This window comes from Macaca fascicularis, chromosome 2 (genome assembly GCF_037993035.2).
Source record: "Macaca fascicularis isolate 582-1 chromosome 2, T2T-MFA8v1.1".
In the NCBI taxonomy this organism is placed as follows: Eukaryota; Metazoa; Chordata; class Mammalia; order Primates; family Cercopithecidae; genus Macaca; species Macaca fascicularis.
This window is the reverse complement of record NC_088376.1, coordinates 42220466-42244237: the sequence shown is the minus strand read 5'-3', so window position 1 is coordinate 42244237 and position 23772 is coordinate 42220466. Positions and strand designations below refer to the sequence as shown.

Genomic DNA, 23772 nt, shown 5'->3' with positions numbered 1-23772 from the left:
GTCTCTTTGTAGGTCTCTAAGGACTTGCTTTATGAATCTGGGTGCTCCTGTATTGGGTGCATATATATTTAGGATAGTTAGCTCTTCTTGTTGAATTGATCCCTTTACCATTACGTAATGGCCTTCTTTGTCTCTTTTGATCTTTGTTGGTTTAAAGTCTGTTTTACCAGAGACTAGCATTGCAACCCCTGCCTTTTTTTTTTCTTTTTTCCGCTTTCCATTTGCATGGTAGCTCTTCCTCCATCCCTTTATTTTGAGCCTATGTGCATCTTTGCACGTGACATGGGTCTCCTGAATACAGTACACTGATGGGTCTTGACTCTTTATCCAATTTGCCAGTCTGTGTCTTTTAATTGGAGCATTTAGCCTATTTACATTTAAAGTTAATATTGTTATGTGTGAATTTGATCCTGTCATTATGATGTTCGCTGGTTATTTTGCCCATTAATTGATGCAGTTTCTTCATAGCATCGATGGTCTTTACAATTCAGCCTGTTTTTGCAGTGGCTGGTACCAATTGTTTCTTTCCATGTTTAGTGCTTCCTTCAGGAGCTCTTGTAAGGCAGGCGTTGTGGTGACAAAATCTCTTAGCATTTGCTTGTCTGTAAAGGATTTTATTTCTCCTTCACTTATGAAGCTTAGTTTGGCTGGATATGAAATTCTGGGTTGAAAATTCTTTAAGAATATTGAATATTGGCTCCCACTCTCTTCTGGCTTGTAGGGTTTCTGTTGAGCGATCTGCTGTTAGTCTGATGGGCTTCCCTTTGTGGATAACTTGACCTTTCTCTCTGGCTGCCCTTAACACTTTTTCCTTCATTTCAACTTTGGTGAATCTGACAATTATGTGTCTCAGGGTTGCTCTTCTCGAGGAGTATCTTTGTGGTGTTCTCTGTATTTCCTGAATTTGAATGTTGACCTGCCTTGCTATGTTGGGGAAGTTCTCCAAGATATCCTGAAGAGTGTTTTCCAACTTGGTTCCATTCTTCCCATCACTTTCAGGTACACCAATCAAATGTAGATTTGGTCTTTTCACATAGTTCCATATTTCTTGGAGGCTTTGTTGATTTCTTTTTACTTTTTTCTCTAAACTTCTCTTCTCACTTTATTTCATTAATTTGATCTTCAATCACTAATAGTCTTTCTTCCACTTGATCAAATCGGCTATTGAAGCTTGTGCATGCATCACAAAGTTCTTGTGCCATGGTTTTCAGCTCCATCGGGTCATTCAAGGTCTTCTCTACACTGTTTATTCTAGCTAGCCATTCGTCTAATCTTTTTTCAAGGTTTTTGGTTCCCTTGCGATTTCAGACATCCTCCTTTAGCTTTGAGAAGTTTGTTATTACCGTCCTTCTGAAGCCTACTTCTGTCAACTCATCAAAGTCATTCTGCGTCCAGCTTTGTCCTGTTGCTGGCAAGGAGCTGCTATCCTCTGGAGGAGAAGAGGTGCTCTGATTTTTAGAATTTTCAGCTTTTCTGCTCTGGTTTCTCCCCATCTTTGTGGTTTTATCTACCTTTGGTCTTTGATGTTGGTGACCTACAGATGGGGTTTTGGTGTAGATGGCCTTTTTGTTGATGTTGATGCTATTCCTTTCTGTTTGTTAGTTTTCCTTCTAACAGTCAAGTCCCTCAGCTGCAGGTCTGTTGCAGTTTGCTGGACTTCCACTCCAGACCCTGTTTGCCTGGGTATCACCAGTGGAGGCTGCAGAACAGCAAATATTGCAGAATAGCAAATATTGCTGCCTGATCCTTCCTCTGGAAGCCTCATCCCAGAGGAGTAGCCACTTATATGAGGTGTCTGTCGGCCCCTACTGAGGGATGTCTCCCAGTTAGGCTACACGGGGGTCAGGGACCCACTTGAGGAGGCAGTCTATCCATTCTCAGAGTTCAAATGCATGCTGGGAGAACCACTGCTCTCTTCAGAGCCATCAGACTGGGAAGTTTAAGTCTGCAGAAGTTGTCTGCTGCCTTTTGTTCAGCTATGCCCTGCCCACAGAGGTGAAGTCTAGAGGCAGTAGGCCTTGTTGAGCTGTGGTGGGCTCTACCCAGCTCGAGCTTCCCAGCTGCTTTGTCTACCTACTCTAGCCTCAGCAATAGTGGATGCCCCTCCCCCAACCAGGCTGCCATCTTGCAGATCGATTTCAGACTGCTGCGCTAGCAGTGAGCAAAGCTCCGTGGGTGTGGGAGTCACTGAGCCAGGCATGGGAGAGAATCACCTTGCCTGCTGGTTGCCAAGACCTTGGGAAAAGCACAATATTTGGGTGGGAGTGGCCCGTTTTTCCAGGTACACTTCCCTTGGCTAGGAAAGGGGAATCCCCTGACCCCTTGCACTTCCCAGGTGAGGCGATGCCCTGCCCTGCTTCGGCTCATCCTCCGTGGGCTACACCCACTGTCCAACCAGTCCCAATGAGATGAACCAGGTACCTCAGTTGGAAATGCAGAAAACACCCCTCTTCTGCATTGATCACACTGGGAGCTGCAGATCAGAGCTGTTCCTATTTGGCCATCTTGGAACGCCCCCGACTTTCACCACTTCTATTCAACATAGTACTGGAAGTCCTAGCCAGAGCAATCAGACAAGAAGAAGAAATACAGGGCATCCAAATTGGTAAAGATGAAGTCAAACTGCCACTTTTTGCTGATGATATGATTGTATAGATGGAAAACCCTAAAGACTCATCTAAAAAGCTCCTAGGTCTGATAAATGAATTCAGTAGTTTCAAGAATGGAAAATCAACGTACACAAATCAGTAGCACTGCTATACACCAACAATGACCAAGCTGAGAAACAAATCAGGATCTCTATCCTTTTCACAAAAGCTACAAAAAATAAAATAAAATACTTAGGAATATACCTAACCAAGGAGGTAAAAGATCTCTACAAGGAAGATTACAAAACACTGCTGAAAGAAATCATCAATGACACAAACAAATGTAAACACATCCCATGCTCATGAATGGCTAGAATCAATATTGTGAAAATGACCATGCTGCCAAAAGCAATTTACAGGTTCAGTGCAATTCCCATCGAAGTACCAACATCATGCTTCACACAACTAACAAAAGCAATCCTAAAATTCATATGGAACCAAAAAAGAGCCCACATAGCCAAAGCAAGAATAAGCAAAAGGAACAAATCTGAAGGCATCACATTACCCAACTTCAAACTATACTACTAGGCTATCATTACCAAAACAGCATGGAACTGCTATAAAAATAGGCATGTAGACTAATGAAACAGAAAAGAGAACCCAGAAAAAAAGCCAAATACTTACAGCCAACTGATCTTTGACAAAGTCAACAAAAACATAAAGCGGGGAAAGGACACCCTATTCAACAAGTGGTGCTGGGATAATTGGCAAGCGACATGTAGAAGAATGAAATGGGATCTTCATCTCTTACCTTATACAAAAATCAACTCAAGATGGATCAAAGACTTAAATCTGAGACCAGAAACCATAAAAATTCCAGAAGATAACACTGGTAAAATTCTTATAGAGGTTGGCTTAGGCAAAAAGCTCATGACCCAGAATCCAAAAGCAAATGCAACAAAAACAAAAATAAATAGATGGGACATAATTAAACTAAAAAGCTTCTGTGCTGCAAAATAAATAATCATCAGAGTAAACAGACAACCAACAGAATGGGAGAAAATCTTTACAAACTATGTATCCGACAAAGAAGTAATATCCAGAATCTACAAGGAACGCTAATAAATCAGCAAGACAAAAAGCAAATAATTTCATCAAAAAGTGGCCAAAGGACATGAATAGACAATTCTCAAAAGAAGATATACAAATGGCCAACAAACATATGAAAAAAATGCTCAGTATCACTAATTATCAGAGAAATGCAAATTAAAACCACAGTGAGATACCATCTTACTCCTGCAAGAATGGTCATAATTAAAAAATAAAAAAAATAGATGTTGGTGTGGATGTGGTAAAAAGGGAATACTTTTACACTGTTGGTGGGAATGTAGACTAGTACAACCACTATGAAAATCAGTATTGAGATTCCTTAAAGAATTAATAGTAGAACCACCATTTGATTCAGCAATCCCACTACTCCTGGGTATCTACCCAGAGGAAAAGAAGTCATTATATGAAAAAGACACTTGTGCACATGTGTTTATAGCAGCACAATTCACAATGGCAAAAATATGGAACCAGCCTAAATGCCCATCGACCAACGAGTAGATAAAGATGTATATGCACCATGGAATACTACTCAGCCATAAAAGGAATAAAATAATGGCATTTGCAGCAACCTGGTTGGAGTTGGATACCACTATTCTAAGTGAAGTAACTCAGGAATGGAAAACCAAACATTATATATTCTCACTTATAAGTGGGAGCTAAGCTATGAGGATGCAAAAGAATAATAATAATATAATGGACTTTGGGGACTTGGAGGGAAGGTGGGGAGCAGGGTAAGGGATAAAAGACTACACATTCAGTACAGTGTACACTGTTCATGTGACAGGTGCACCAAAAATCTCAGAAATTACCATTAAAGAACTTATCCATGTAATAAAAAACCACCTGTTAAATAATTTAAAATAGAAAAAAATCAACAAACAAAAACAAAAATAAGTAGTATGCCTATACACCAACAACAGCCAAGCCAAGAATCAAATCAGGAAGGCAATCCCATTCACAATTGCCACAGAAAGAAAACATACCTAGGAATATAGCTAACCAGGGAGGTAAAAGATCTTTACCATGAAAATTACAAAACACTGCTCAAAGAAATCAAAGAAGACACAAACAAATGGGGAAAATAATCCCATGCTCATGGATAGAAAGAATCAATATCATTAAAATGGCCATACCGCCCAAAGCTATTTACAGATTCAATGTTAATCCTATCAAACTACCAACAACATTCCTCACAGGACTAGAAAAAACTATTTTAAATTTTATATGGAACAAAATAAGAGCCCAATAGCCGAGGCAATACTAAGCAAAAAGAACAAACCTGGAGGCATCCTGTTACTTGACTTCAAAGTACACTACAGTGCTACAGTAACCAAAACAGCATGGTACTGGTACAGAGCAAACAGGCAACCTACAGAGTGGGAGAAAATTTTTGCTATTTATCCATCTGACAAAGGTCTAATATCCAGAATCTACTAGGAACTTAAACAAATTTACAAGAAAAAAAAAACCATGAAAAAGTGGGCAAAGGACACAGACACTTCTCAAAAGAAGACATCCATGCAACCAAGAAACATATGAAAAAAAGCTCAACATCACTGATCATTAGAGAAATGCAAATCAAAACCACAATGAGATGCCATCTCACACCAGTCAGAATGGCCATTATTAAAAAGTCAAAAAATAACAGATGATGGAGAGGTTGTAGAATAAAGGGAATACTCATAAACTGTTGGTGGGAGTGTACGTTAGTTCAACCATTGTGGAAAGCAGTATGGTGGTTCCTCAAAAAGCTAAAAACAGAACAATCATTCAACCCAGCAATCCCATTACTGGGTATATAATATACCCAGAGGAATATAAATCATTCTACCATAAAGACACATGCACATGAATGTTTATTGCAGCACTATTAACAATAGCAAAGACATGGAAACAACCTAAATGCCCATCAATGACAGATTGCATTTAAAAAAATGTGGTACACACACACTATGGAATACTATGTACTATGTACATATACACCATGGAATACTATGCAGCCATAAAAAAAGAACAAAATTGTGTCTTTTGTGGGAACATGGATGTAGCTGGAGGCTATTATCCTTAGCAAACTCATGCAGGAACAGAAAACCAAATACCACATGGTCTCACTTATAAGTGAGAGCTAAATGATGAGAACCCATGAATGCAAAGAAGGTAACGAAAGACACTGAGGTCTACTTGAGGGTGAAGAGTGGGAGGAGGGAGAGGAGCAGAAAAAATAACCACTGGGAACTAAGATTAATATCTGAATGATGAAATAATCTATACAATAAACCCCCATTACATGAGTTTACCTATATAACAACCCTTCACATGTGCCTCTGAACCTAAGATAAAAGTTTAAAAATTTTAATTGTACGTTTGAAAATAACTAAAGCGTATAATCGGATTGTTTGTAACACAAGGATAAATTCTTGAGGGGATGCACACTCGTTCTTCATTATGTGATTTTTTTTTTTTTTTTTTTTTTTTTTTGAGATGGAGCCTCGCTCTGTCGCCCAGGCTGGAGTGCAGTTGTGCAATCTCAGCGCACTGCAACCTCTGTCTCCCGGGTTCAAGCGATTCTCCTGCCTCAGCCTCCCGAGTAGCTGGGACTACAGGCATGTGCACTATGCCTGGCTATTTTTTTTTTTTTTTTTTTTTTTTGTATTTTTAGTAGAGATGGGGTTTCACCCTGTTGGCCAGGCTGGTCTCAATCTCCTGACCTCGTGATCTGCCCGCCTCAGCCTCCCAAAGTGCTGGGATTACAGGAGTGAACCACCACGCCTGGCTCATGATGTGATTATTATATATTGCATGCCTATATCAAAACATCAGATGTATCTCACAAATATATACACCCACAAAGAACCCACAAAAATTGAAAAGAAAAAATAATAAAATGGGAATACTTTAAGGGTTGCTGAATGAAAAGCACCAAACTCTGAAATATGGCCAACTGCTATTATTATCTCTGCCTTCTGAAATCTGGCCCTTTTTTTTACTTTTATTATTTTTAATTAACATTTAATAAGTGTACATATTTATGAGGTATAGTGTGATATTTCAATACATGGATACAATGTGTAATTACCAAATCAGAGTAATTAGCATATCCATCACCTCAAACATCTATCATTTCTTTGTATTGGGAGAATTCAAAATCTGCTCTTTTAGCTATTTGAAAATACACAGTAAATGTTGTTAATTATGATCACCTTACAGTGCTATAGAACACTATAATTTATTCCTCCTATCTAACTGTAATTTTGTATCCATTAACCAACCTCTGGCTATCTCCCGCTACCTCATCTTTCCTAGTCTCCAGTAACTTCCATTCTCCTGTCTACATTTTTTAGATAAACATTTTTAGCTTCTACATATGAGTGAGAACACGTAGTATTTGTCTTTCTCTGCCTGGCTTATTTCTCTTTACATAATGTCCTCCAAATTCACCCATGGTGCCACGAATGATAGAATTTTCTTCTTTCTTACGGCTGATTAGTATTTCATTGTGTATATTACCACGTTTTCTTTATCTATTCATCTGTTGATGAACAGTTAGGTTGATTCCACATCTTGGCCATTATAAATAACGCTGCAATAAACATGGAGTGCAGATGTCTCCTTGACATACTGATCTCCTTTCCTTTGAATATATACCCAGTAGTGGGATTGCTGGATCACGTGGTAGCTCTGTTTTTAGTTTTTTATTTTTTTTTTGGCAACCTCCATACTGTTTTTCATAATGTACATTCCCACCAACAATATATGAGTTTCCCGTTCTCTGTATTTTTGCATTTGTTGTCTTTTTTTTTTTTTTTGCATTTTCAAATATTCTCTGTATCTTTGCATTTTTTCGTATACCTGTTAGCCATGTGTATGTCTTCTATCGAGATATGTCTAATTTCTCTCAAATGAGATATCTCGTTTGATTCTGGCCTATTCTTAAGTGTCTCCTTCTCCATGAAATTTTCCTCAATCTCCCGAGGCGGCAAGTATACCCAGAAAGCGTATGGAAAAAAACATGCATATGTACACTTCTCCCGTTGGAAGAAGATTCTGCTCTAACCAGGGAATACCGGTGACTGCTATGAACCATTGACTCATTTTCTTATCCAGGTGAGAGAGGGAGCAGTGAGAGAGAGAATGAAGACAGAACTTGGGACAGGTGATTGAACAGAAGCTGTTAGGGAGCCAAGGCCACGAGATGCTGGGAGAAAATAAGAATACGAAGAAACATGAAAAAAGTTCTTGCCAAATATGTCAGAATTTTATCCAGCCACATCACCCAAAGATGAGTTCCATTTTCAGGGCACTGGGAAGGCCTCTGTCTCACTTCCTTTTAAAATGTAGCTATTATTCCATCATGCAGCTCCTTGCCGACTAAGCCTTGACCTCTTTCATCTGCTCTAAATCAGAATAACTTATTGCTGTTATTGTCCTTCATCTTTAAAATGCTTTTATTAGGACTCAATTATAAACTCCCTCAGAGGCTTCTGGTTTCTGGTAATAGCAGGCTAGGTTATTCAAATCAATACTCTTGCTGAAAACAACAACAAAATACTGATAACATATATTTAAACAAACACCACTACCTTAAAATAATCAAATATTTGAAAACACAATTAAGAACTTCCAGGTAAACATTTGAATAAAACCCTGATACCAAAATAATAAGAAGACTACTGAATGTTCAAAACCCTTAGAGGTATCTGTCAATACTGCTGTAGTCACTACTGGCCACACGGATACTAATCAAGACCTGGGGCCCCCAGAAACTTGAGGGTCTTATTGGGTACTCTTCCAAAATTAATACACATGCAAATTAATACACAGACATAAATTTGCCTCTCTTACCCCTCAACCTGAGAGGATTGCAGGAAAACCTGCCTTGGTACTAAGCAAAGAAGAAGAAGAAAAAAAAGGAACAAAATGTCCTTGAGAAGCTGTGGCCATGGACCAAATTCTTATGACTTTGTACCATGGGTACACTTAGCCTGGGTGAGCCAGACTTTAAGCCATGCATGTGCTGTGAGAAGATCTCAACTGTTGTCCCCACGTGCCTGGCAAAAACAAAATAAAGCCTTTCTAGAGGAGGATACACCCAAACTAGGTTTCAGAGTATCCCCCCAAATAAATTGAGGACAATTGCCAGTTACCTAGTCAAAGATAACCAATAACCACGGGAATACGAACCAGCAAAACAACAGAGAGAAGGAATAGATCCACACAGGCTTCAGCTATTAGACCTAGGTTAAAAAACAATTATGCTTACGACATTTATAGAAATGAATGGCAACCTTGAAATTAACCATAGTAGACTATAAAAAGTCACATATCATGTCTGAAAAGAAATGAAACTAGAAACAAAAACATAGTAACTGAAATAAAAATTCAACAATCATATTTGCAACATATTGCCAATACCTGTATAACAGAGAAATAATGAACTGGAGGGTCGGTTGAGGAGGTGCGGTCAGAAGATCATGTATAGAATACAGTACTAAGAGGAAAAAAATAACCACATATAGAAGATGTGGAGAAGATAGGAGAACATAATACAAAGTTCCAACATTGGCATGCCAGGAAGCAGTGGGTAAGCGAACAGGGTAGAGCTTGAGAAATTTTTGTAACTGATAAGACACCAATTCACAGATTTAAGACTCAGTCAATTCCATGCAGAAAAGAAACTCATGCTTAGACAACTGGTTATGAAAGTGCAGAAACCTAAGATAAAGAGAAAATCTTAAAACAGTCAAAGAGAAAATTCTCTTCAAAGGAGTAACTAACAATAGGCTGCTTAACAGCGTGTCAGAAAAGGGTAGACTGATACAGGTTTAATGTGGTCAAAGAAAATTAGTGCTAACCTAGAATTTACAACAACAACAAAGAGTGTCATTCAAGAACAAATTTGGTCCCGTTCTTAGTCTGTGATCCCCTATAAAGTTCCAGACACTCTGGGAGAGGCTTGAAAAATCAACGCTGCTTACATTTTAACAGTAATGGATGAGGTCATAAGTTAATCAGAACCATGTTTGAGAAAGTTGTAGAACAAGGCCCTGCTATGGCACACAGAGTTGGTGAAAAGGGGTGAGAGGGTACCTGAGAGGTGGGAAGTGGCTGACAGAGACCACCCAGCCCTACCTTAAAATTTTCCCTGCTGTGAATATAGCTTGTTGGTGGAAAATACCTGCTTTCTCCTCTTCACTCCTCATCATTTGGTACATCAAGGACCAGTTCCTTATCCCTTATCCCTTACCGCAGGGTTGACATTCAAAATATTTAATAATGCTAAGTACCAGTACACATCAATCAGAAAAGACACCTAATGTAAGTCCAGATCCTGACTGCTGCACAGGATCAAGTTCCTGGGGGCCCCCTGTGGTATAAATTGTTACACACTTTAGTGGCTGGATTGTGGAAAAGCCCCGTGGGAGGAACCTGATCAGCTAGGATAATGCAGATATTCAAGTCAGAGGCTATTTAGCAACAAGTATTTCCTTATTTTAATACATATATTGGTAATACTAGTACATACTAACTGAATAATGAGCCCTGTTTACAGCCCTTCCACCAGGATCCTTAACAGCTCTCAACCTTCTGCTCCCGCATCATCTGCCTTGTGATTCCCCTTTCAACTTTAAACCTTCCAATAATGCTGCTTTCTTGTCTACTTCTACCAGGAATATCCCTTACCATAAAATCCATTTTTTTCTCAGAACCTAGTTCTGAGTTCCCTTGAAACACTGAGACAGAAATTGCATATTCTCTTTTGGTGGACTGTTCATTCCTGAATATGACTGTATCATTTCGTTTCACCCTAGTAGGCTTTATAAAATAAGCATCTAGATTTATGCAGAAAATAAGAGGTATTTCTTTGCTGTGGTCAGATTTAAAATAAACTTTCTTCAAAATGGCAAGCTCCTTTCGAACACTTTATGTTTGCTTAAAATAACTCTGTTTCTGGCTGGGCATGGTGGTTCACGCCTGTAATCTCAGCACTTTGGGAGGCTGAGGTGGGCGGATCACAAGGTCAGGAGTTCGAGAGCAGCCTGGCCAATATGGTGAAACCCCATCTCTACTAAAAATATAAAAAAAATTAGCTGGGCATAGTGGCACACGCCTGTAGTCCCAGCTACTCGGGAAGCTGAGGCAGGAGAATTGCTTGAACCTGGGAGGCAGAGGTTGCAGTGAGCCAAGATCGCACCACTGCACTCCAGCCTGGGTGACAGAGCGAGACTCCATCTCAATAAATAAATAAATAAATAAATAAATAAATTTGTTTCTTTATTACACAGTATATATTTATAATAGAAAAATAGAAAATACAAATAAAATCACTTGTAATCTACTTCTTTCAGATATTGACTTTATTTATATCTGTTCATCTATATATATGTATATAAAGTGAATGTTAAACTTTATATATAAACCCTTTTAGGATAAAGTCATATCTACACTCATTGTCAGTATCAGATGTACCAAAGTATGGCCATATTTAGCTAAAGAAACAATTTCTTTTTCCTAGAGACAATAGCTTTATTTGGATTTTAGTGAATATGTCAAACACTATCAATGTGAAGTTGCTTTGACATCAAACGAAAAGTCCTGTCGTAGTGCCACTCAATATGTTTTGGATTATCATCTTCAGATACAAAAGCATATCATGAGTTCGAAGCCCAGTGAATTCATTTTTAAACCTTGGGACTGGCGTACATTTGAATTTAAATTCAGTAATGCCCTGAGATCAACTTGAACTGACAAATTCTTTAGAAGAAAGAGGAATAAAGCAATTTGATGAAAATTGCACTGTGCAGTGCCTTGTCACTCCAGATATTTCACTTTTACATTAAATTTTTTTCAATTAATTTAAAGATAACTGCTATATGCCAGATATTCAGGCTATTCATCATTATTATTCATTTATTTATATTCAGCACTGTCATTTCCAAGGACATAATTCTTAAGGAAACGTAATTACTCTAAACCTATCTACTTGCTTATATAAAACTTTGTGAAACCTTTTTCCTAGAAAGAAAGTTAAACATTGGTTGAGAGAATGTTCACCTGGGACCTGTACATACCAGGCACACTCGGGCCTCTATTCCTTGTCCCCTCATGCCTACCAGGCTCCCTGTCCTGAGCCCCAGGAGCCTCAGGTTTGTAGAGCATTGTTCCAAGCATAATGAAATTTCAACAAAAATTTGCTGATGGAAGGTGGCTTCCAGAGAAAAAGAACAACGCATGCTATGAAACATGTGGGAAACACTACCACACTGGCACATGAATTAAGTAAAGACAAATACCCATTAAAACATCCTGCAGCCACTCCCCTCATCCACTTCGTTTGACAAGAACGTAGAATCACAGACTCAAAAGCATAAAAAAGCTTACAACAGGAAGAGATTTTGGAACTAATGCTGTCCATTATTTTGTAGGTAATAAAACTAAGACCCAGAGATTCACTTCACTTGACAACCCTGGGGCAAAGAAGTACCCAGAGCCCTCCGGTCATGACTTACCATGGGGTCTGTACTCCTGAGTGAAGAGTGGGGTACAGAATGAATCCACAGGTGGAGCACTTTGAGGGTCACTAACTGACGAACTCCCCAAAGTCTACTGCTGTATTTACAATGTCTAGCAATTCCCATCTATGAAATCACCTCCTTTGTTTCATGCAAAGCTCACTTTAAACTTTGACTCCTCTAAAAATGTTCATTAGAAAAACATAAGGTTAATGTAATTTTTTTAAGGTAAAATTACACGTAAGTCAAACACATTACTAATAATCTGGATTTTTACACTTTTAGGTAAACAAAAGTTAACATCCTCTGCATCTGGAATCCTACATCAAACTCCCATGGAGTAAATTTAACAAATTTAAAATGTTTAGAAGGTAGTCACATGAAGTGTACAGCACGTTGTGATTGGCCAATGCTTTTGCAATCAGTCCAACATTTGCCTCTAAGTGTTGGGCAACCACAAACTCCATTTTTCTTGGAAGACAGTTCAGTGGTTCTCCAACTCAATTTAGTCTACTGCTGGCTGCTATTTGACTATGTGGTCAAACTTTTGCTTTCATTCACCTTATACAGAAATCCAGCTGATAATCTTAACATTTCCTCTAATAGGAAAAGTAACTGACATGTGATGATATATCAGTAATGGAGCATGAAGATGACCCTACTTTACATTCTTAAATGGTTCCCCAGAGCCTACAGGATAAAGTCCAGACTCCTTTAACTGGCTATCATGAATCTTCAGAATCTGAATCTCATTTTTCTTTCTAGTACCATTTCTCAATCCTCCCCCTTCTTACTGTCTGGCCCAGGCATGCTAAACTATTCTTAGGTCTCTGGAAAAGTCAAATGCTCTAGATATACTCTCTTGCCATTTACCTGGCTAGTTCCTACTCACACCGCAAAGGTCCATTTAGTGGTCTGCATCCATTTGGAGCCCCATCATAATGAAATCAAGCACGCCCTAAATGCAGGAACAGTCAATCCACATACAGTGAGACACGTCTCACATCAACATTTGGCTTTCTTCACTAATCTCTTGGTAAAATAGTTTATACTCATGGCCTCCAGTTTTTTTTTATCATCCAATAATTTCTAAACCCTTTGTAAACTTGCCTCCCCTAGCATTACTCAACTTTTTTGAAGGCTACTAGTGTCCTCATAATCATTTATTTCATTGGCAATAGTTTTTGCAAATACTAAGCCTCCTTAAATTCTCTGAAGCTATCAAGATGCTAGTCACTCAGTTACATTTTCCCTTTCTTTTCCTTCTGTGACATACAGTTATTCTGGGTCTCTTATTCTGATTGTTCCCGCACTGACTCCACTTTGCTTTTCCTTCCTTCCTTCCTTCCTTCCTTCCTTCCTTCCTTCCTTTCCTTCCTTCCTTCCTTCCTTCCTTCCTTCCCTCCTTCCCCCCTCCCCCTCCCTCCTCCCTCCCCCCTCCCTCCCCTCCCCCCCTCCCTCCTTTCTTTCTTTCTTTCTTTCTTTCTTTCTGATTGTTCCTTCATCGGCTCCACTATCATTCACTGGCTCCACGTCTTCCTCTGATTAAAGATATTCTTCTGGGTTCATTAGATTAAAAACATCAGCAATAGGATGCCTCCTACTCCCTCAATTCAACAAACCCATTTGTGTATCCAGTTGATTCTAGCTTCTCAGGGAAAAAAGGAGAAATTACAATCCAGTAAAAAAGGTGTTAATATCATTAAATATGACTTACGTTCACATCTCAGGTCTGTCATTCATGAGCAATGTGGCATGAGGTATACTACTTAACCAATTTAGGCCTCAGTTTTTCATCTATAAATTGGAGAAAATAATGCCTATCTTTTAGTATTACTTTATGAATTGCAGTACGCAAAGTACATATTCCAACGGCAGGTAGGTACATAGTGGGCATTTAATAAAAGTTTTTCATTATTACTGTTATTTCCGTACTCACTTCCACCAAACTTGTACAGTCTGTTTCAACTTCTTTTAATGGGTCATACACATCAACAAAAGATAAATCATCTAGAGTACAGATATAAACAGGTTTCCTTTCTGGCCCAATAAGTCCCAACTGCTTGACTCAAAGCTCAATTCCTCCTGATTTAAAAAGCTTCAGGTTCTAGCTCCAATCTTCCTCTTCAACCTTCTGCCTCACTGTTCTTCTAAGTGAATACCATTCTCCAAACAAATTGGACCTTTTTTGGTTCTCAAACATCCTGTATACTCTTCACCTCAAAGTCCACCTCAGATTCTACCTGCTTTATGAAACTTCTCTCCCCAACTGGATATTTCATCTTCAGAGTATTTTATTGGCACTTCTCTCAGAGGGTACTCATATTCTGCCTGGTATTCAGTAATTTGTGCATAAATAACCTTTCCTGCTTATACACTGTAGCCCCTTTGAAGGGAGAAACTAGGTTCTTATTCATGCTAGTACTTACTTAGCTAAGTGATGACATGTGTATATTTAAAAATTATAAACAAGGCTGGATGTCACGGCTCACGCCTGTAATCCCAGCACTTTGGGAGGCCGAGGCAGGCAGATCACCTGGGGTCAGGAGTTCGAGACCAGCCTAGCCAACATGGCGAAATCCCATCTCTTCTAAAATTACAAAAATAAGCCAGGCGTGGTGGCATGCACCTGTAGTCCCAGCTACTGGGGAGACTGAGGCAGGGGAATCGCTTGAACCCGGGAGGTGGAGGTTGCAGTTAGCCGAGATGGCGCCACTGCACTCCAGCCTGGGTGAAAGTGTGAGACTCCATCTCAAGGTAAATAAATAAATACAAATAAGCTAAAATAATAAACAAAAAACCCTGACTCTTTCTCAAGGAATTATTTTCATTTCCTCAACTTCTTATGAAGAGGTAGGAGTAGGGTGGGAAGGGAAGGGTGTATATAGGGTACTTACAGAGGCACTGCAACCTGAATTCCCACTTGGAATTCTCCCAGCTGCCACAAAAAGGCAGGGCTGAAACAGCCATAATAGAAATTGACCAGGTAAGACTTTAAGATCTGTTAATCAATTGCAGTCAACCTCTTGGGAAACCCTTTACCAATCTGCTAAGCTTGTCTATATTTCTTTTCTTCCCAACGGCTATTTTTCCTAACCTTCCAGTCTCCTCCAAACTGAGTAAACAAAAGATTTTAATTTAAACCCACAGTCGAACATATAGTGAAATACACACGCATACTTAATGTTATGTATTAGTTCCTATTCGAGAATTTTATTTCTTTAAAATGTATTTCAACCAAAATCCAGCACCAAATTCTATGGGTAACATCTTAAGGCAGCACCTAGTATAGTGCTTTGTATATAGTACACATTCAGTATGTAACGGTTAAAAGAGTGAATTTACAGTCTACAATTGCAGGACTTAATTTTGGCTAACTGCAGTGGAAAAAATGAGAAAAGATATAGTCCAAGTAAGAATGACACTGGGGGGTTCAAGCCCACAACACCAGCTAGGTAGACCCTTAGGTGCCCAGTGATATACAAAGATTTAAGTATTCCCAGCTGAGCCCCTTGACAATAGAGATACATCATTTTATTTTGTATTACTTAGTACTGTGCCAAATCCAAAAATACTCTCTCGAGTGCAAGAGTATCCAGGAATTAGAAATATTGAAAGCTCCATTATCCAAGCAAATTAGGTATAGTTATTTTTTCAACTCCAGATCCTCAGTCACTCCACAGAGTAAGCAAAGTATGCAATTATTAGAATTATTAGTCTCGATTTACATAAGATCACACTGCTGGCACTAAACTCCAGTTCCAGACTCTTTTTTCCACTACTGAATGCCACAGAAACATAAAAAAAGAAAAAAATGGAAAGATCTTTAGAAACCAGGCAGCTGGATTTTTTTTTAAGATGATGAAAACTGAGGCCTATGAAGACAGTCACATTAGCTCAAGGCTCCTATTAAAGCCAAATAATTTCGTGCAAAATCATCTCCCTCTGATTATCATCTACACACACACACATACATACAATTTTTCTTTTTGCCTTTCTGAAAATCTGGAGGTCTGAAAAGACTTTTAAGATTTCTCTCAAATTAAAGATACACGCTTGTACGTGTAACCAGAGGGCACGTTTTATACGGTCCACATGTTTTCTTAAAAAAAAAAAAAAAGGAAATAGAGTGAACGTGAAGTGTGCGTGATAGGCAAATGTCCTCGAACTTTATTGTGTAGTGTAACCCCTATGGCATAAGCCCTTAGAATTTAGCCACATTAATGAACAGATATTTTTATGTGGTAGAAAGAGCACAAACTTTGAGGGTTTTTGTTTTGAGACAAAGTCTTGCTCTGTTGCCCAGGCTGGAGTGCAGGGGCTCGACCTCAGCTCACTGCAGCCTCCACCTCCTGGGTTCTAAGCGATTCTCCTGTCTCAGCCACTGGAACAGCTTGGATTACAGGCGCCTGCCACCACGCCTGGCTAATTTTGTATTTTTAGTAGAGACGGGTTTCACTATGTTGGCAGGCTGGTCTCGAACTCCTGACCTCAGGTGATCCACCCGTTTTGGCCTCCCAAAGTGCTGGGTTTACAGGCGTAAGCCACCGCACCCAGCTCAACTCTGAGGTTTTATCTACCACTTACTATGCAGTCTTGGCTAGAACACTTAACTTCTTTGAGCCCGAGTTTCCTCATCATTAAACCGAGATAATTCAGGTTTGATGTGCAGATTTGAGAGGAAAGTATGTCTGGCACACTGCTGAAGATCGATAAATATTTGTTGAATGAATAGCACAGCCAGCCGATGCTCAACAAAAGACATACACACACAAACACACACACACGGTTGGGTAGTTGCCGTCTCCCGGGGAGCTCCAGAAGTGGAAGCTCTCAGCCCTCCCTCTGACTTCAGAAGCGTGGAGCTCAGCCCGCAGCCCAGCGCGTCTCTTCTCAGCTTTAATCAGTGCCCGGGGCAGGGCCTGCAGAGAACTCTCTGGGCCTCGCACCAAGCCCCCAGAACACACTGGACTTAAGAGTCTCGTTACGCCTTCTCCATCGCCGTTCCCCGCCCTCAGGGCCAGAGTCCGAGGAAGCCCGATAGCGGTTCTCGGCCTCTGAAACACAAGTCCAGCACCGGGGAGCTTGCCCTGCAGTTAGCGTCCAGCGGGGATTAGGCCCTTCGTTTTCCTCATCGTTTCAATCTCTATCTTTTGGTCGGAGCCCAAGCTCAGCAGCACCAGGACACGGCCCCCAGTGGTCTACGCCACACCCCTCCTTCCCGGCGGCCTCAGGTCCATTACCAGCGGTCTGGAAGGCCACGTTGCCTAGGAAACTGGGGCGGGGCTTGGGAAAGGATGGGTCTGCGCGCCGTTTGCGCAGGCGCTTCGGCCCTGGCGTCTGACTATCGCGAGAATCGGCTCCCGGAAGTTCCACGTCAGTCAGTCTGACGGTCAGAGGTTCGGTGGCTTTCTCTCAGGGCCTGCGTAGCCGGTAACAAACGAGGTGCCAGGGATCGAACCGACACAGCCATGGTAGGTCCAGACACCGTAGAAGGGAGCGGGGTCCCATAGGTTACGGCCGACTCCTGGAGCTTCTGGACTGAGGGCCGCGGTAAGCAGTGGTCTGGGCTACCGCTGCGGCAGCCGCCTCCGGCCTTACGGGGTCTTGGTCCAGTTTGATTCCAGGAAGGGAGAAGGCGGTGGGGCCCAGGGGACTGGGATGGTTTGGGGAGGCAACGCCTGCTAATGAGGGGTTCTGTCTCCTCTGGCGCTTGTGGCGCTTGCCGGAGCTCCTGCAGTCTGCAGCCGGGTCGGTGGTGTAGGGAAACACAGAGGCCGAATATGTTGAACTCCGTAGGAGGCTTTTGGTAAAACTAAAGTTTCCTTTTAAAACGGTGGTAGTTAATCTGCACTCCTGTTGGGCTTATTCTGGGATAGTGAGTGCTGGCTACAAGCTGTAAAGCAGAGAAGCCAAAAACAAATGTATATGGAGTCAAAAATGGAATTTCAAATGCTTTGGTATCTCAGCTCTTAGATATCTAAGGGGAGAAGGGTTGGGAGGAAGGGGTTGCTGTTTATAACGCTGGCTGGTGTGCTTTCATGCATTTGCAAATACAGTGACTGGTAAGAATAGTAATTGTTAGAGCACTCTGTTATTATCACCATAACCCTAAAAAAATGCCCTAGAATAGTTTGCACAAGAGTGTTATAATAATAAGGAGAGAAAACAATAGTGTAAGAATACCTTCCGTCTCTATTGAAAATACAAAAAAAAAAAAAAAAAAAAAAATTATCCGGGCTTGGTGGCACACGCCTGTAGTCCCAGCTACTCGGGAGGCTGAGGCAGGAGATTCGCTTGAACCCGGGAGGCGGAGGTTGCAGTGAGCCGAGATCGCACCACTGCCCTCTAGCCTGGGACAGAGCGAGACTCCGTCTCAAAAAAAAAAAAAAAAAGAAAATATTTTACATTTAAATGTTTTTCTGCCTTTAAGAAAAACTTGTTACGAAGCACAGAATCAAACATTTTGGAGCTTGAAGACGCTAGGGATTAAGTCCCTCATCTTCAGTTTAAAACATTTTTTTAAAGTATGTTTCTACAAGGTTAATTGTGGCAAAGTTGGAACTAGAAACAGAGGAAAAATTTAGGAATACTCCCAGAGAAAATGCACAGAGAAACAAATATTTTTGCATAAAATTTAGTGCACTCATTCACAGACCCCGCCCCCCTCATTCCATGGACTTTTTTTTTTTTTTAATTTTGTTTTATAAAAAATATGGAACCCTTCATGGATTTGCGTCTCATCCTTGCGCAGGGGCCACGCTAATCTTCTCTCTGTATCCTTCCAATTTTAGTGTATGTGCTGCTGAAGCTAGCACCATCCGTGGACTTTCTTGGGCACCCGGGTTACAGTCCCTGAACTGAACAAACCTCAAGCCTCTTAATTACAGCACTTCATATTACTAACTACCTGCTCTAGTTTGGGTCTGCTGTGGTTGCAGTAATGGACGTTTTTGAAAAAGGCTCTTGGATCTGCCTAATTTCATTTTCTTTTGCCATCTTTACATTTACCAGTGTATTTATATAATGAAATATTGCCTTCATTCTTTAATATATTTTAAATCCTTTGTGGAAAATATAAAATGTGAATTTATTCATTTGTACATTTACCATAGAGTATTTACTATGTGCCATGCACTTCGCTAAACATAGTTGCCTAATTCTCACAGCAGCTGGGAGATAGGGTTATATGTTTGTGAAGTGGTTACTGTAGGTCAGGCACTGCTCTAACTGGTTAACTCTGAATTTAATTCTTACAGCACTAAGAGGTAGATAATAATAATATTCCTGTTTTACATAAGTCAAACTTGAAAGAGCTTAAGTAAATTTGCCCACTATTGCACATCTGAAATGAGTGGTGGAACTGAAATTTAAATCCATCATGACACTCTAGTTTTATGTTATGGTATCTGTCTTTAAACCCCCATACTCAAATATATAAGGTGGTCTGGAGATAGACATGTATAAGCAATGACCCTGGCTTTAAGGAGGATCTACTCTAGAAAGCAAGAAAAGGTGTGTACACAAGTGTACCATGAACAGTTAAAATGAAATCCTGTAGGATTCCCTAGGAAAGAATGCTTCAGGCTGGGGTAACTAGAAAGGTCTTACTGGTGGCAGTGGCATTTAAGCTGAGTCCTGAATGCATCCAGCTTTTGGAAGATGGAGGGAAACATTTAGAGTTGAGGATACAGTGTGAGCATCCTAATCTTCTTTGTCCCAAAGTACCTAGTACATTGTCTTATTCAAGATAGTCACTTAACTGTTGGGAGAAATATTATCACAAGAACCCTTGCCTGTTCTATATTTTTTCTTTTTTTTCTTTTTTTGAGACAGAATCTCACTCTATCACCCAGGCTGGAGTGCAGTGGTGCAGTCTTGGCTCACTGCAACCTCCACCTCCCAGGTTCAAGCGATTCTCCAGCCTCAGCCTCCCGATTAGCTGGGAATGCAGGTGGGCCACCACGTCTGGCTAATTTTTTTTCTTTCTCCTTTTTTTTTTTTTTTTTGTATTTTTAGTAGAGACAGGGTTTCACCATGTTGGCTAGGCTGGTCTCAAACTCCTGACCTCAGGTGATCTGCCTGCCTCGGCCTCCCAAAGTGCTGGGATTACAGGGATGAGCCACCACGCTTGGCTGCCTCTTCTTTTTTAAACTGAGATTTGTGCTTTGGGAGTATGTAGAGGTTTACTGGGGTTGCTCAGAGTTCCCTGGCCCAACTGATGGAGCGTCACTTTTACTCAATAATCAATAACTTAAAATATTTTAAAGTAAAATGTTCACAATTTATAAGTGTCCAATTTCCTCATTACTGGAGAAAAATTGTGAGATATGCTGGCTTATATGAAAACCCTCACCATGGTTCCTGCCTGGTACATAATAGACACTTCATACCTGTTGACTCCATAGAGATTTAAAGGGAAGTTAAAATTTACAATAGTAATTTATGGGGCAGAACTCAGAAATGGATGAAGTAAAAAGCCTTGCTTTTCTGAACTAGCAGGGAATGTGAAGATGGTGATTATTTGAAAGTAGAAAATTGGGGCTGGGAGATCGAGGTGGGTGGATCACAAGGTCAGGAGAGGAGTTGGAGACCAGCCTGGCCAATATGGTGAAACCCCGTCTCTAAAAATACAAAAATTAGCTGGACATGGTGGCAGACACCTGTAGTCTCAGCTACTCTGGAGGCTGAGGCAGGAGAATTGCTTGAACCCAGGAGGCAGAGGTTGCAGTGAGCCAAGATCGCGCCACTGCCCTCCAGCCTGGGTGACAGAGCAAGACTCTGTCTCACCAAAAAAAAAAAAAAAAAAAAAGTAGAAAATTGGAGAGAGGAAGGGACTGATGACAGTGAAAACATTTTTGAGGAAATTGAAGAGAAGAGCCAGAGAACTCTGATATTTTAAAGTAAGTGGTAAAGGTTGTTGCTGAAAGTGAAGGAGGTGTGGATAGAACAAGACTTGAAGTAGTCAATGACCCAAATTTGATAACCCCAAAAAGATGAGTAAAAGCGTTGTGAGGTGTTGTCTCAGGAAATTATCTCTGCTAGATCTTCTTTTTATATTCAAAGGTAACCTTAAATTTCTGTCCCATTCATGATCATCATAGAAGATCACAGCAATAAAGATTTGACAGTAACTCAACTTGCCAAATGAGCTTTTAGGTTGTGTTTAAGACCTGTTAAAGGGGAAATATATATATATATATATATATATATATATTTTTTTTTTTTTTTTTTTTTTTTTTGAGACGGAGTCTCGCTCTGTCGCCCAGGCTGGAGTGCAGTGGCCGGATCTCAGCTCACTGCAAGCTCCACTTCCCGGGTTTACGCCATTCTCCTGCCTCAGCCTCCCGAGTAGCCGGGACTACAGGCGCCCACCACCTCGCCCGGCTAGCTTTTTGTATTTTTTTTTTTTAGTAGAGACGGGGTTTCACCGTGTTAGCCAGGATGGTCTCGATCTCCTGACCTCGTGATCCGCCTGTCTCGGCCTCCCAAAGTGCTGGGATTACAGGCTTGAGCCACCGCTCCCGGCCTAAAGGGGAAATATATTTTAAATTATCTTTTCTCAGCATGCCGCCTAGAGAGAATTAAGCCCACTGCCCTAAAATATCATTGTATATAATGAATTAACTTTTCTCCTAGAATGACATTTTTTGGAGAATGGAGAAAATAGTTGTTCAAATAATTGTCTGTTCTGTAATTCAAAGGAAGAATTTGGCTTGAAAATGCTATTATAAACTATTCATATTTCTGATTTGAGAGAATGTTTTAATTTTTGTTTTAAATTGTTCCAGTTTTCATTGTTTCTGTAATTTAAATCCATTAAAATATTTGAAACATTCCCATTTGACACCAAAGACCATCATGCACAGGGATATAACCCTTATTGATCACACATTACATTACCTAGCATTTACAAGTATTTTTGCCAAGATAAATCTACCACTTTTCTCCGAAGAACTCAATATTATGCTTTACGGTTACTGGGAACTCATGAATAACACTTCTTCAGAATATTTCCTGATATGACACTATTGACCTGGGCACAAAATTTTGATTTGTGAATATTTAAAATTCATTGACCGGGTGTGGTGGCTTATGCCTGTAATCCCAGCACTTTGGGAGGGCAAGGCAGGCGGACCATGAGGTCAGGAGATTGAGACCATCCTGGCTAACACAGTGAAACCCCATCTCTACTAAAAATACAAAAAATTATGCACCTGTAGTCCCAGCTATTCGGGAGGCTGAGGCAGAAGAGTTGCTTGAACCCAGGAGGCAGAGGTTTCGGTGAGCTGAGATCGGCGCCACTGCACTCCAGCATGGGCAACGGAGCGAGACTCAAAAAAAAAAAAAAAGATAATTCTGTGAACTAGAGGTTCTCAAAATGTGGTCTTTGATTCCTTAAGAGTCCCTAATACTCTTTTAGGAGGTCCACAAATTAAAAGTATTTTCTTAACAGTGAAACACTATTGGCACCTTTCACAATGTCGATATTTGCACTGATGGTGTAAAACTAATGGAAGGTAAAACTGCTAGTGAAGTGACACCAAATTGTACTGTTAGTATATTCTTCATTGTTACACAGTTTTTTAAAAAGCCAGTTTCACTTAAGAATGTCATTGATGAAACAGTAAAAATTTTATTACCTCTCCACACTTGAGTATGCGTCTTTTAAATTCTGTGTGGTGAAATGGGGAGGATGCATAAAGCAGTTCTACTGCATACTGAAGTATGGTGGTTGTCTCAAGGGGAAACATTTGCACCGTTTTTAAATTGTGAGCCGAGCTTTACTTGAAACAATGAGAAACTCTGCTTGTTCAGATTTGAATATTTGGTAGACATTTTTCAAAAACCTGAAAGAGGTTGGCTGGTCCCTGACAGTATTTGTTGCCAATGATAAAATTAGAGCTTTCAAGTGAAAGTTTGAATTTTGAAAAACTCACTGAACTTGATGGATTTCCAGTGCTTAAAGGCTTATCAGTTGAAGTAGGTGGTGAAATTAGTGAATGTATTTTTTTTTTATAGTATAATGATGTTGTTAGCATCTAGAAGATGTGCATAATTCAGTGAACCAGCATTTCCCAAATGACCAATGCTTAATGTTAGAAAAGCATGCATGAGAGAAAGATCCATTCAAAGTATGGACTAAGCCAGTGGATTTTAATGTAACGAAGTGTAAACAGCTGATTGATACAGTTTCAGATTTTACCTTTCAAGTAACCTTTAAGAAATTACCACTTCTCGAATTTTGAAGAATAACATCATATTACTTGAAAAAACTATTAAGATACTCCCTCACTTTCCAGCTATGTGTCTGTGAGACCAGGCATTATTTTGTATACATTAACCAAAAGAACATATCACAGCATATTGAAGGCAGAAGCAGATAGTGAGAAACCATCTGTCTTCTGTTAAGTCAGATTGTAAAGAGTTTTGCAAAAATGTAAAATATTGCCACTCTTCTCACCAAATTTTTTTGAAAACATATTTTTCATAAAAACGTTATTTTAGTTAACATGCACTGGATTTATTTTTGTTATTTGAAAATGAATTAATATATAAATATT

At 40.0% G+C, this 23772-nt stretch overlaps 1 protein-coding gene and 1 non-coding gene across 2 annotated transcripts in view; one reads left to right on the top strand and one right to left on the bottom strand.

Annotated features, from left to right (window-relative positions):
• Positions 1-17573: 17573 nt before the first annotated feature.
• COPB2 (COPI coat complex subunit beta 2) overlaps positions 17574-23772 on the top strand; it is a 34233-nt gene continuing 28034 nt past the window's right edge. Inside the window, exon 1 of the mRNA XM_045386878.2 lies at positions 17574-17682. Within this exon, the coding sequence (XP_045242813.1) occupies positions 17680-17682 (3 nt within the window). The 5' untranslated portion in view covers positions 17574-17679. The remainder of the gene's footprint in view (positions 17683-23772) is intronic.
• Positions 18918-19026, bottom strand: LOC123571963 (U6 spliceosomal RNA). Its single transcript, XR_006696321.1, has one exon. It is a non-coding gene; the product is annotated as a U6 spliceosomal RNA (small nuclear RNA).